Source organism: Triturus cristatus, chromosome 9 (assembly GCF_964204655.1).
Source record: "Triturus cristatus chromosome 9, aTriCri1.1, whole genome shotgun sequence".
NCBI lineage: Eukaryota > Metazoa > Chordata > Amphibia > Caudata > Salamandridae > Triturus > Triturus cristatus.
The window spans coordinates 728,867,441-728,882,787 of NC_140592.1; the positions used below are offsets into that span (position 1 = coordinate 728,867,441).

Consider the following 15,347-nt stretch of genomic DNA (forward strand, 5'->3'; position numbering starts at 1 on the left):
AGCACATTTTATTGGTTTTAAAACATATAAACAATTCAGCCAATACATGGAAATCACAAGTATGAGTTCATTCGCACAAGCACTGTACCCCCAATCACGATCCCCATAAAATTACATAGGCGGAATCGGGAACCAAGTTAATCATGACCCTCCATATTCCCCAACCACTTCCTCCACACTCTGCGGTATTTCTTAACGCACCCCTTAGCTTTGTTAAGGGCTTTCTCTTGGGTCGCACACCAGTCAACACCTCTGCGCCATCTCTCTAGTGTTGGCAGGTCGGGGCTTATCCAGGCCGCCGCAATGTCCCGCTTGGCCACCATCATAGCTGTGCTGAAAAACAACTTTTAATTCCTGGACCCATCCAGCCCATCAGTGATCCCCAGCAAGGAGTGACGTGGGTCATGAGGAACCTCCCAGCCCAATACCTCCGTTAGCTCCACTTCAATGGATCCCCAGAACTGTCCCAAGCGGGGGCACAACCAAACCATATGGAAGAAGTCGCCGGGGCATGGTTACATCTTGCACATGCCGCATCTGGGCGCAAACCCGCTCGAAACAGGCGTAGGGGAGTGAGGTACGCAGCGTGTAAATAGTAGAGCTGAATCAGCTTGAGTTTGGCGGAGACGGTGACTATTCTGGGGGCCATAAGGGCATCACGCCAGTCCGCCTCGTCAAGGGGGCCCACCCAATCCACCCATTGATCCCTCAACTTATCTAGGGATGCGGGAGTGTTGTTAATTAGGGAACGGTAAATGCGGGAGACACCCCCTCCCCCCCCCCCCGAACCCCTCCCCCACACCCAGGTCTCCCATCATCGTCTGGGCCTCAGTGGGGCTGTATTTGGGGAGCCTCGTGTCTTCCGTAATATGCGTGTAGAGGGCATGTCTCAACTGCAAATATTTATAAAACTGGGATGAGTGTAGGGAGTAGCGAGTTTGGAGCTCCTGGAAGGACAACATATGGCCCCTTGCCCATACATCCCCTAGCTGAGAGATACCAATAAGGTCCCAGGTTTTGAACTCCTGCAGTCCACTAACCTCCCGGAGCCAAGTCCCCTGCCAGAGGGGAGTACATTGGGTCAACTTCCCCGTCCATCCGGTGTGACGGATCGAGGCCCGCCATGCCAACAACACAGAGCGCGTCACATCAGGCAGTCGGTTCGGAATGGCCCCCCATACATCATGGCTTGGATGTCCATGAGCCCCAACTCACTCAGTTCAAGCCTGTAGGCTGGGTCCGACCAACCCCCCATTGAACCAGTCGTGGACTACCAGTAGGCGCACCGCCAGGAAATACAGATACAAGTGCGTCATCCAAATACTGCCATCGTAGGAGGGAATCTGACAAGTCGACAGAGCCACGCAGGCCCGACCTCTGCTCCAGAGAAACTTGGTGATTAGACTATCCAGTTCCCTGAACCAAGCCCTGGAAAAACAGAACGGGGTATTCTGTAGGACGTACAGGAATCTGGGGAGGATCATCATTTTAAACAGGGCCACCCTCCCCAGGGGGTTCAGAGGCAGCGTTTTCCATTTAAGGAGGTTCTCCTTGGCCTTCACTAACGGGCCATATTGAGGGACCAGCCCAGCTCGGGAAGAAGAGTAGTCCAAATCCCCAGATCAGCACCGACCATCTTAAAGATGGTGCAACATTTCCAATCCGGGCTAGGGCTATGCCCCCTCCCACATGAGGGTGACATAATATTTGTTGTAGCCACCTCATGTAAGGAACTCATTCGTCCCAACCTGCTACTCCCCTGTATCGCCTCTAAATCATGACTGACTTGTTCCCAGCCCTGCCGGCCTGTCTACAGCTTCGAAGATCCTGCAAAGAAAACAATGCCTGTCCTGCAGCTAGCGACCTCCAAAACCCCTGGGAAGATTGCCTTTGAAAACGACCAGAACTCTGAGGACAGCAGACCTGTCCCCAAAAACCAAGACCCAGGACTCTGGTGCCCCCCGGACTAGAGTTTTCTGACCACTCGAACCCGACACCTTCGACCTGAGTCCAGGTGGCCCACCGGTCCAGAAATGGTTCTCCAGTGATCCTGAGTCAAAGTCCAGCATTGGCTGACCCCTTCTGACTTTACGACGACGCCTGCAGTGTGAATCTAAAGGCTTGCTCCAACCGCGAATGGCTCCAGTAAGAGCAATCAGACATCAAAGGACACTCCTGCATCTGAAGCCTCTAGACCTTGGAGAGCTCGACAACTGTGTCCCTGCGAACCACAGCACCCCAACTTACCTCTGCTGTTGCTGGTGTTCTTTGTGCAGCCTCCGGTTCACACCTGCAGCCTGTTTTCAAAACCAAGTTCCTCCATTTACTTGCATTGGGCGCCCAACACCGTGTTTGCACCCGGCTGCCCCTGTGCTGATTGTGGTGTATGTTTTGTGGTGTCTTGTGGCCGCCCTGTGATTGCCTAAACCTCCGAAGCTTGAACCCAGCAGCTGCTTTTACCTACCTGCAAGCAGCGTGTTTTCAAGCACCCCCAGTCTCCATTGGTTAACATTGGGCCCTAACTCCAGGTTTGACCGCTGCACCTGGTCGCCCCTGTGGTGCAGGGTTGGTACTTACCTGAACCTTGTCCTCTGCTGACCCTACACCCCGCAGGCTAGAACTGGAAATTGTATACTCACCTGCGAAACCTCATTATTGTTTCCTCACATAGGTTAACATTGCAAAGACTGAAAATAGCACTGTGTCCACTTTTGAAACTGAAAAATATTTTTATTTAAAAACGTGTTTGCTTCTATGAAAGTTTTTTGGTCTCAGTAAATAAACATACCAAAGTACTATTGATATACATTGGTCTTCAATTTATTCATTGAGTGTGTGTTTCATTGCCACTGTGTGTACAACAAATGCATTAACACAACCCTCTGATAAGCCTAACTGCTCGGCCACACTACCACAAAATAGAGCATTAGTGCTATCTATTTAGCCTCTGTACAACCTCTGGAGATCCACTGGACTCACTACACACTATACCTCTTTTTGGTATAGTATATGCTGAACCAGCCTCTCACAGTTACCATTACCACAGACGCCGCTCAAGGAGACTTGGGGATTGGGGGGTTACATCTTAACTTAACGACCATACAGGCAGTGTGGGCATCACCTCAGTTACCTAGGGGTCCTTGCCTGGCATTTCACACTCCAAGCCTAGCTTCCCACAATCCAGGGAAAGGTAGTACCAAACAAAACAGACAACATGTCAGCCATGTAGTCACTACAGAAACTGGAGGAAGTGGGTACTGCCCTGTGATTCCTGGCACAGAAGATGTTTCATTGGGTAATTTACTAATGGATTCAAGTCATGATGCAATTCCTTTCTGGAGTGGACAACAACCTGGCTGACCTGCTCAGTAGGACATATCAACAAGTCCACAAGTGTGAACTCCTCTTGCAAGTTCTACCACACTCTTCAATGCTGGGGCACTCCACAAATAGACCTGTTCACCACCACAATAATGCATAACTCATAAACCTCGCGTACAGGTACCCACCATCCAGGCGCAATGCTTTATGGATGAACCAGTCAAGGATTTTTGCCTATGCTTTCTACCTTTCCCACTCCTTCCATTTGTGGGCCCGAAGTTGGACAAATCTCACAGACCATCATCTTTGTAGCCCCCACCTGGGCGAGACAGCCCTGGTACTCTGCACTCTTCGAGTTGTTATTTGACCGCCCATGAGAAGCTTTTCCACAGGCAAAAACTTCTGTCCAGGAGCCAAGATGAGATTTGCCATCCAGGCCCCAAACCAATTAATCTAGTGATCTGGCACCTGTAGTTCTAGAGTTGGCTTCTCCCACAAGAATGCATAGACATCCTGTGGGAGTCCCGCAGACATACCACAAAACCCTGCTATGCAGCAAGGTGGAGATTTGTCCATTATTGCATCCCTAAACATCTGAATCCCTTGAAAATTTCAGTCCAGGATATCATCTTTACTTGTTTCACCTGCTGAAGTCAGGGCTTGCCTACACTTCCACATGGCTCCATTTAGCAGCCATAGCTGGGTACATGCAAAACATGGAATATTCCTCCCTGTTCCACATACCTGTCATTAAAGCCTTAATGGAGGGCCTCACGAGAGCCCCCGCCAGAGTTTCACCCTCTCCAGGCTAGAACCTTAATATAGTGCTCACTAGATTCATGGGACCCTCTTTTGAGGCTTTGCACTCTTGCCATCTACAGTACCTTTTCCTGGGAGGTAGCTTTTTCTTTTATTGGACCTATAACATCTCTCAGACAATTAGTGAGCTGCAAGCCCTCACAATGGAAGAACCCTTCATTCAGGTTCATAAGGATAGAGTGGTACTCAGAACTAACACAGTTCCTTCCCAAAGTGGTTTTCCCCTTTCACCTCAATCAAACCATAGAGCTCACAGTCTTTCACGTCAGCCATACTCCGTGGCAGTGAGAGACCTCCAAGCTTTAGATGTCAAACGGACCCTCATGCACTTCATTGACTTGACCAAGCTCTTTCACAAAGCTGGCCAGTTGTTCATAGCCTTTGCCAAATCTCGCACGATCAAGCCTATTTCCGAAGCAGGCATCGCCACGTTGATACCTAAATACATCTAAAATTACTATCATAAATCTAAAAGAGCTCTCACTGTTATCCCCAGTGTGCTCTCTACAGGCAAGAAGGCAGCAAACATGTTTTTTTTCTAGGCAATATTCCATTAGCTGATCTATGCTGAGCAACCACTTAGTCAACCACAGAGTCAACCACAGCCCCCTTCACTAAACATTATTGTGTGGACTTTTTAGCCAGACAGCAGGCAATGGATGGCCAAATGGCCCTTGGGCACTATTTCAGACATCTCGATCAGCCACACGCTAACCACCGCTTGCAGGAGGGGGTGCAGCTTTATAGTTCATGCAGAGCATTTGTATCTACAGCAACTCGTGCGATGAACTGAAAATATTTCTTAACCTGTAAGCATCTGTTTGTAGCTTGTAGTGCTGTGGATTTCCATTTGCCCACTGTCCTCCCCAGAAGCATGTGGCTCTGATTACAGATCTCGTTCTTTACTAAATAACTTTCTTGTCCAATGCAAATTCACAATATACTTTCTTTACTCAACTCTGCATATTCTGCTCAACAGCTGTGCAGAAAACAGTGTAACATGGAGTTAGTGCGCTTGTGGAATGCCAACCAAGCTAGGAGTCGCTGTGCATCTGACTCGAAACTCTTGTTTAAATTAATACACAGCTTGTAAATATTCAAGCCCAACACTAGGTGGCAGGAGTATGCAGAGCATGTGAATCTACAGCACTCCAGGGTACGAGCAAATGCTTACTGGGTAAGTAACTTTTTCCTTTCATAGTATCTGCTCTGATGATTAATAAACAATCTGGTTAGTTTAGAAACATTAGGGTTTGTGACCCATACTTGCAGAGCGAGATGAAGAAAGCGTTCCTTGGCGTCTTTAGAGTGCAGTGGGATTACAATGTTTAACCTCCAATTATTTCTTTTCCTCCAAGGCATCAAGAAAGAGCCCAACAAGAAATTTGTACCTCGCACTGTTATGATTGGCGGAAAGGTGAGCACCTTTGATAGATGTCGGTCTGCCCCCTAACGATCCCATCCATAGTAGGACCGAATGCAGTAGGATAAGTTTGTTTGAATATGTCTGCAGTATAATTTTCATTTTTTGGAGGGACTAGGGAGGTGTTAGTTCGCAATCTTTCCTTCTGCATCTCTGCCTTAATCTGCATTTCCCAAGTTCACATGACCCCAATTTTGTAGTGACTATATATTGACCTCTGGTTACAATCGCATAGATTCCATAATGCATCAAATTTCATGATATTGCAAGAGGTGGCAGGGACTCTTACAAGCAGTATCTTTAAGTAATTCCACAATATTTATTAATTAGTTTAAAAATCTTCCTTAGGACGCCATGCCTTCTTGCAAGGTTCAAGCTTTACCTGTTTTAACTGCCAGCAGAAATATTACAAGCTTTTAAAAATAAACTGACCTTCTAAAGGACAGGACTTTCTGCTACCTCCCTGGCACCTCTAGTATTTTGCTGTAATGTATCCAGTGCTACTTAATGACAGAAACAAATAGGGCAACTTCTGATTCACCCAGCATCATTTTGGGGAATATGCTTGGACACAAGTATTCAGTTCCTGACTTTTCTTTAGTCACAAAGTCACCATTTTGCACAGAAGTAGGTAGCATATAGAACTCTTTTGTAGCATTTCTGGAGAGTTGCCATCTACAGATCCCCTGGGGCAAGTTTAAAATCCTGTATGCCATTTGATGAAGCTTTTTGTTTATTGAACTTGAAAATTCCAGAAACATCACAGAGTTGTTTTGAGAAGCGGATATGAAAGTCTGATTACAAAAAAAATATGCCAAGAGGAGGAAATCATGTCCGTTTTTCAATAATAACGTGAGGTATCACACAGGGTGGATAAGCGTTAAAATCTACTTGTACTGAAATTTAGATATGTGTGATATAATATAATTAGGCTTTCCTGTTTTCAGTTTCTATTTTTGGTAGATTCTGGTGGGGGTTTTTCAGTTTTTTCAATACCTTAAAAAACAGTGGTTATCAGTGGTTACACATTTTTGCGCCATTAAAAACAACAGAAACAGTGTTTTTCCGGTGTTTATGGAGTTTTAATTTAATTTTTATTATTGCTTGCTCTCTGCACAGATAGTGCATGTGTATAGGTAGTGTGTGCACAGGGTATATATGAGGACAAAATACATTTTTACTGCACCAGAATGGACTACTAAGTCAATAGTATTCTTCATTAACTCTGAAGATTGTAAAGATGCCTTCGGCATACACTCTAGCAAGTGACAAGGATATCTTACAGGGAAGCACTTCAGCTCAGGTATTGATTTTGACAGGCCATCATACAACTTGTTCATATACGTAGCTGAATTACTGCAAATACAAACAATATCACTCCAAACTTAATTGAACTTGGTAGGAACTTTTTTTCAGCAGCATTCCAAGTGACACAGTTCCATGTTTACCAAACACCTGGTGTCATGTTTTCACCACTATCTCAGATGCTTGGTGACAACATTCATTTCACACATACCTGTCACTACATCTTGCATTGAATGTTTGAAAACTGGGCTGTTTGGCAATTCACTTACAATCAATACTGACTCTCTAGATAGGGGGACAGATGTATCAAAGGACTTCACCCATTCTCTGTCTATGGGTAAATGTGATGCTACATATTAGGAAAGATTCTAATTAATCCAGCCATTTCACCTATCAGTGAAGTCAAATGTAGCCAAAATTTCAAATATGATTTTGATATTTCCCAATTCTCTACAGTTTATAAAATAACTAAATAAGACCTACAAATGCATCTAAACACTGCATCTTTAGACCAAAGACCACAAACCTAAAAAAAGCAGAAGGAAGAAGAGACAATATTTCAGTTACATCCCTAAACAGCAAAACTCAAGCAGAATAATGTTAGCCCCGTCTCTCTTGATACTACCTTGTATATCAAAGTTACATTGTATTGGCCCCTTAAGGACGAAATAAAAATTACTCTTTCACTCTTCCTTTCTTTGAATGGCACTTAGTTTTTGTTTGCAAAGGTGTTTTTTCAGTGTTTATATGATTACACCAGTGATGGCTATTTCCCTTTCGGTGGGGTTTTATCAGTTATTATAGGTTTAAACCTAAAACCAAATAGCCTAAATATAATTTAACAAATAAGTTCTGTTTCCTGTAAGGTTTATGACTAGTGTTCTCCTCCCCTAAATGGAAGCATATTCCTGTGTGTCACTTTTTACTTCAGAAAGTCTCCTCGGAGATAAAATATTTCTCAATGTTAACTTCAAAAGAAGTACTCAAAATATTTCAGGGGGGCTATTCATGATGGTTAATTATGTCTTAATTTTTTTCTCAAAACATATACTGATGGATGCATTTCCCTGCAGAGTCCTCATCTTATGAATACTCGTTTTATGCTGGTCCCAAAAACATTTTACACAGCAGTGACTCCCAATCCTACCAGGTGCCGACACTCGACTCCAACTACAACTCCACCACTTGATGTCACTAAAGTATATTAAGCACCAACTAGGGTTCTGACATCAGTTCCTATTGTTCCATAACTCATTAACCCGATCTCTGAAACATTCTTCAGCTTTCGACAACAATTAGGTCATATGTCTCCTCAGATGGCTTCAGACTTCATGCCTTTAGGCGGTGCAGCAAGAAGATACCTCTTTCGGATACCTATGAATACTCTGTGGTGTCTGGGGTTGAGACAAAGTTCCCCAGCCTGTGACAGCTGCACCCCCACACACTTAGTGGTTTACTAGGAACTTCATGCTAATTTATTTTTGGCTAAACCTAGCTGGGGGGAGACTCCCAAGTGGACTCTCTTTCCCAAGGAAAGCCACCTTGCATTTCTGTCAACCCTCTTGAAGGTCAAGGCCTTCCGACTAGTAATGCTGTTTTTTTTAAGGACCCCCTGGACTACCACCCATTGGGGGTTGGTACATTGTTGCAGGCTTAGGTACTCCAGTGGCTCCCACCCAAACCACTCTGGACGCTGTGTTACCACACACATTGGCCCTGACCCCTATGGCAGAGTTAAAGAAGGCTTGGGTGCTGTCTGCTATTCCCTCTGGCTCTCTTTCGGCACTGATTTTAAAGCAGATGATAATGATGTCCACAGAGCCAGCTCCGGTGCCAGGAAGGAGTCTACTGTGGAGAGTCTCCTCTGTGTGGCAAAGTAGAGTCAACACTAATTTAAAGATTAACTGTATTAGGAACACCTCCTGATGGACCAAAAGTGTGTCGTCTTGGAGGAGATTTTTTGTTCAGATTCATAAGCTTTGGCTTGGCTACTGAGGAATAGGACTAGGGGCACAAAGGGAATGATGACTCCAAGGCTGACCAACTCATGCCTCCATACGGTACTGTTGCTGGCATCTGATTACATTTACAAAATGCCAATGGCCTAGATACTTCACTAGCGTGGGACACCTATCCTTCTGATGCTCCTTCAGAGGAGATATCATCTTTTTTTTCAATTTAGATTTTTCTTGCATTTCCATTTAACAAATGCCTGCAACAAGAGAAAATAAAGTTGTATTGTACCCGAAGTAATTTTCAAAGAGTTCTTCGATATTTCTATCTGTCTGCTTTCAGATGACTGTAATATATTGTGTTTTTAATCAATATCCCCACCCCACTGGAGTAGGAATTTTAAGCGGAAAAAAACCTGTGCAGCTCCCAGTTTCTTGTGGACACCTTTTTGGATGTAGTCGTCAGGTGGGTCTCTTGTATAAAGCGGTCAATATTATGTCTGATAAGATATGCAAGAACCTGCCTGAACCATCCTGGGACTGTTGCGGACCCCAATGTTCCATTTAAGCTTATGCACATCTTGGGTGAGTTTCTGTTCTGTGCTATGACTCCAGTATTGGTCTCCTATCTTGACCAGCTATCCCGCTTGAAGCATTCTGTTCACCATTTGGGGTGTTCTTGTACAGTAGGTCATTTTGTAGCTCTGTCAGTGACAACAGGCCTTGCCCTGTCAAACACGAAATGCTGTACAGCTAGGGATCCCGAAAGGTCGCAGCTTGTGACACTAAGGACACCCTGCTTCATAATCCAGCCATGCTAAGTATTTAGGTCTGATGAAAAAGTGTAATTTGCTACTGTATTAGATTTTTAGTTGCAGAGGATAAAAGCATGGCTTATTCTATGTTGGTCCATTGGAGCTGTTTGTTTATCGACACAAATGCCTTGCATACTTCTTACTCTTTCAGCATGAGGTGTGGGTAATATGCAATTCTGGATCCCTTAATATGGCAATTTCCCTCCCTCTCTCTCTTTTGCAAGGCTCAAAATCAAGTCTATAGTTGACTATTCTTGCTATCACTGATCTGAGTGGTGCTACTGGTGCAAGTCTTGGGCCAGTGATCTATTGGCTCTTTCCACTAAGAAGAGAGAGTAGCAGATACGGAAATTGGGGAGAGCCATTCCTACCATCAATACATCACTACATGGAAGCCCATATCAGTCACAAAAACTATTTTGTTCCTGATCAAATATTAAAAAGAAATTTACACACAAAATATTTTCATATTTTTTTTTTTTTTAACTACAGATTTTATTTGGTTTTTCGTTGGAAAGGCGGGCGACAGCCCTACAATGACCTGTAGGAGAAAATGTCACGATATCACAATAATTCCAGAGTTTTTACCAAATTTAAACACCTGCCAAACATGCAGGAGGTATAACTCAAACAGATTGCAGACATTGTCAAATCTCAAAATTTGAGTACATGATACATTAGCATAGGAGACCATTATCAAACAGTGCGGGATAGTCCTAATAACATACATTAGGAACGTGGCACCAATCAGGGGTCTGTAGGCAGCAATGGGGGAAGCTCGATCCCTCGGTATGACGCCCATCGGGTCCAAATTTTCCTATGTTTAACTGGGCAACCGCGAGCTAGAAATACTGCCATTTCGGCCCCCATACACCTGTCCATTTCGGTCTTCCATTTACCCAACATTGGGGGAGATGTCTCTCTTAGCAATAGTGAGAGCTAAAAACAGTAAGTGTTGCTTATATATGTTTCCCACAATGTCGTCTGTGCTATGCAAGAGGAAGAGACGCGGGTCGAGCGGGAGTTCCCACGTAAACACCTCCTGGAGGCAGGACCTAATTCTACGCCAAAAGGGTTGCAACTCTGTGCAACTCCAAACTGTGTGCAAAAACGTCCCCTCCTCTCGGTCACACCGCAGACATGTGGGGGATGGGATCACTCCCATCCGACAGAGTCTAGTCCGTGTATCATAAGCCCGGTGCAAATACTTAAACTGTATCAGGCGGTATCTCATAGAGACAGCCGCCCCCGCGGGCTAATGATGGCCTCAGCCCAGTCGTCGTCTGTCAAGTCAGGGATTTCGGCTTGCCACGCTAGTCGTGTCTTGTCGAGCGTTGTCTGTGTGTGGGTCGTTAAGGTCTGGTATATTTGCCTAGTATTGTGGAGTCCTAAATCTCCCATCAGTAGACGGCCCTCTAATGGGTGGAATTCCGGAAGGGTCTCAAGCGTGAGGATAAGGGGGGGGAGTGCATGGCGGAGTTGGAGGAATTTGTAGAATTGTATTTTGTGCAATGTATACTCCGCTTGTAGTTGCTGGTAGGATTTCAAAGAAGTGCCCGCACCACATCGCCGAGGGTCGATATCCCCACAAGGTCGCATCCCCGGAATCCCCTTAAGGCGGCCACCGGACGGAGGTACATACACTGCCATAGTGGGGTTGCCCGGGTGAGCTTTCCGTTCCAACCCATCTGTCTAACTCTAGCCCACCATAGCGATATTACGACGTTACCTACTGGAGGCATGAAATCCAGGCGTGCGGCACCTCTCTGGAGCTCGCTCACTCGACACTGCTCTACGGTATATTCATTTCCCCCCCACGATCAGGGGCACAATCCTCATAGACAGAGCACCTCCAAGTACAGCACAAATGTGGATAACACGGTCCCTAATGTGTAATACATGTGCTCAGTCCCAATTCCATGCTTTCCAGTACTCATACATGGAATCGTAATTTAGGAGTAAGCAGAGTCCATGGATAAGCATAGTCCATGGGTAAGCAGAGTCCATGACCCCACTGCAGAGTACACATATCATAGGAAGCTTTCAGTTACTCAAATATATGCAGGTAGAGCCACTACCCAATCCTTGGGCCAACCTCAGAACAAATGTGGGTCAAATATAGTCCGTGTGGGTGCTCATTCCCAGTTTGATATCTAATTTTAAAAAAACAAAAAATCTCAATTCATGTGTTGGCATAGACTACAGTTACACCACCATGCGCACATGTTATAATCACCCGTAGCTCGGGCCTCTGAGTGTTTCACCACCATTGCCCAGGGTGAAACATCTAGCACAGCTTTCACCACCACAGCCCCAGCCTGCTGCTTGCCCACAGCAAAGCAACAACTACCACAGAGTTACTCAACTGCCTCTTCCACAGTAGCTTGCTTCCACACCAGAGGCATGTTTTTCTGAGACCCCATGGAGGCGGTTCAAAGTCCCAAGTCAGGCAGCAGCACCTGTCTTCTTTCACCAGAGCCATGATACAGGCCACGCCACACCTCGCTCGGCCTTCACTGAGATCAGCAGAAGGACTCTGCTTGAATGCTCTAATCCTCCATGGTCGGCAGGTATATTCCAAAGTTGTTTGTTGTTGGTTTTCAGGCAGAAGGACTCCTCTGGGCAAATGGTTTTGGCAAATTAGTTGGGTGGTAGAGTGGAGCTGCACTACAGTGTGGCAATGTTAACTTGTGGCTCTCTAGTGCCCCGAGGTTTAATCTTTTACAAGTCATTCGGAAGGCTACAGGGGGCCTTCTGTGGAAGTAAAATCTAACATACTGATGGAAATCTTGCAATCCCTCTGGCACCCTTGCTTCCTTTCATTGAGCTGTTTTATATCCTTTAATGTCTGCTTGAAAGAAACTAGTTCATTTCCATCAGTCCATAGGCGGTTGCCATCAGCCCAGTCCAGGTGACTCATTCTTTTTGTATTCCCCACTCACTGTTCAAACTTAGTCTTCACAGCAGAACTCCAGTGCCTTTTCTACGGCTCCCCAGGCATTTAATCCAAGAAGCTTGATGTCTTGGGTCATAAAAGCTTTGCCTGAAGTAGCTTGGCTTTGTGTATGTCTAATGACATCTACCTGCTTGGCTGATGTGTGCATGCCTTAAGGGATTGAGCACTTTTTATAATTGCCATTCTGTCAGACCATATGAAGAACCCAATATGTGGCCTGGTTTGTGATAGCATAGATGCATCAGAACAGATCCTGAAGCGTAGCTCCGACTTTGCAGACATTGTGGCTCGATCTATGGGTGTGTCTGTAACACTGCCTTGGCGTGGTTGGACATGTGTCTTTGGATTCTTGGAAAATGTCCAGGCTCATGAACAAGCCCTTTGACTCATCTGTTTGGAGAGATGGCTACATAGAACATTTTAAGAATAGCAGTGCTAAGGTTTAAGCCCTTAGCCTGCTCTCTCCTGCACAGCAATTTCACCACCAGTATCAGATCATGTCATGTGCATTCCAGGGTTGTTCAGTCTGAACAATGGCAGCCTTCTCAGCCCACCCAAACACCACACCAGCTGTTGCTCCTTTCAAGGCATGGGTGGATCTGGAAGGTGATAACAGGAGCAACACCAGCAGATCCATTCCCGCTATCCTCTGCTGGCTCTTCTTCCTTAAAACCTCACTGACATTTCTCACATCATCATCTTCTGGTGGAAAGCAGACACAGTGGACCACAAGGTGATCTAGCTGGCCCTCCGGGGCTGTGCTCTTCTCTTCCTATCCTTTCCCAGACCACCCGCTTTCCTTCAAATAATGCTAGCTGACCCCTGCCGTGATGCTGGAGATAGACGTCTTGCTTGATAAAAACAGCCATTGAAATGGTGCCTCCAGAAGAGAGGGGAAAATGATTTGACTCCCTTTTAAGTCTTTGATCTCATTCTTGGATGTCTCCCTTCTGAACCTGCTCATTTGACAGGGAAAGCTCGAAGGGCTGTCACCAAACCAGGGTCTCATTGAGCTTTGAACTCCGCAGATTGGTTGATGTCTCTGGACCTCCAGGACACCTGCTTTCATCCTCCAGTTCTCCCCTACATAGGTGCTATTTGACGTTCACGCTGGGTTCGATGCATAGAAACGCTTTCTATTTGCAGTCCCTCCGTTTGGACTGGCAATTGCCCCACTAGTCTTTACAAAGGTGCCAGCGGTCATGGCAGCTTTGCTGCTGAGGCCGGAAATGATGTACTCCTGTTCTTGAACAACCAGCTGGTGAAGGCAGAGTTTCTCTTGCTGGTCCACCTACATATCCAGCAGAAGATGGCTCTTTTCCCGAAACCTGGGCATCACCTTAAATGGCCAGATGTTTTACCTCATTCCCACCCACAGACTGACCTTTATTTTGGCGGTGCTCAACACAACACTTATGAGGGGCTCCTATCTTGAGAGGATTGTGGATGATTTCAATGTGCCTGACTCAAGTTCAGATCAAGGTTCTGCAGGTCTTGTGTCTGTTGGGTCTCAGGGCCTTGTGCATTCTGTTGATACCTCACACCATACGGTAGATGCGAGCCCTCCAGTGCTGTTTGAAGAGGCAGCGGCTGCAATACAAGGGCGTTTCTCTGCTCCGATGTCAGTTTTAAAGTCAGTAGGTCAGAATATGCACTGGTACAGGAACACTTTCCTTCTGAGGGTTCGCCCATTCAGCACAATGCAGGCTCAGTCTACCAATGTCTTGAATGTCTCTTGCACTGCTGGTATGCTCATTTGGACAACATGACTGCACATGGCCTTTTGTCAGTTTTGGAGAAATGGCTGCACATAAATGTGCTTGAGGTGGGGGGGGGTATATCTTGTCTTTTTCTTTTCCATCTTGGGGCAAAGTCTAGACACCACCAGGACCTTTGAACAAATACAGCGCAGTGGGGTTGTGGATCCTGTGCTGGGAGGTGATTCTCTGTTACTGTGTAAACTTCCACAGGCGAATCTTCGCAGTTGCAGCCCATCTTGTAGGCCCCCCCCTTCAATTTAAGACCAAGTTTCCTCAGTATTCAATTTATGTACAACCATGAGTGGGAGCTATACCCTGAAGTAACAGATACGATCTCCAAGAGGGTTTTCTGTTTGCGCATCTATTCCCGATGGCTTGGAACATGAAATACCCTCAATTTTGTGCCATACACTTCCCCCACCAGATGGATACCTTCAGGTTCATCTGGTCCCATGTCCTGCTTTACGCCTTCTGCTAATCCTGATTCTGTACTATAGAACGTAAGGGAGGATCTAGCACAGCTGAATCGGATAGTCCCAGACTTGGCAAGGTGGATCTGCTTTGATGTTCTGTTAGCACTCTTCCAGCTAATCTATTCCTGCACTGAGCGGGCCTACTCTAGGTGCAGAATTGTCCTTTCCTCCACCACAAACTCCAGTTTCTGCGGCTGCGTGCTTGGAGCATGAGCAGTTGGTTGTAGGAATCCTTTTGCCTTCCTAATGAGTTGGGGACTTTCTGTGGGAAACGTGCTACCAAATCGATCTACTGAGGCCTCTGGACCAAATTTGTTCAGAGGTGTGAGTTGGAAGGTATTAAATATCATCTGCCTAATGTCTTGATTTGCACAGTCACTTGCTCTGCAGAGTCTTGTGATGGCTACAGTTAAAGGACACCTACTAGCACTGTCTGCATTTATGAGTCTTCCTGACCAACCTTCTCTGTTTAAATTGCCATTTGTGACAGAGTTTCTGAAAGGGTTGCTTTACTTACTTTTAT

At 45.7% G+C, this 15,347-nt stretch overlaps 1 protein-coding gene across 1 annotated transcript in view; it reads left to right on the forward strand.

The window, feature by feature from the left end:
• The window catches only part of PYGM (glycogen phosphorylase, muscle associated), a 124,914-nt gene that overhangs the window by 85,180 nt on the left and 24,387 nt on the right, over positions 1-15,347 (forward strand). Inside the window, exon 15 of the mRNA XM_085625937.1 lies at positions 5,499-5,557. Coding sequence (XP_085482063.1) covers positions 5,499-5,557 — 59 coding nt within the window. The remainder of the gene's footprint in view (positions 1-5,498; positions 5,558-15,347) is intronic.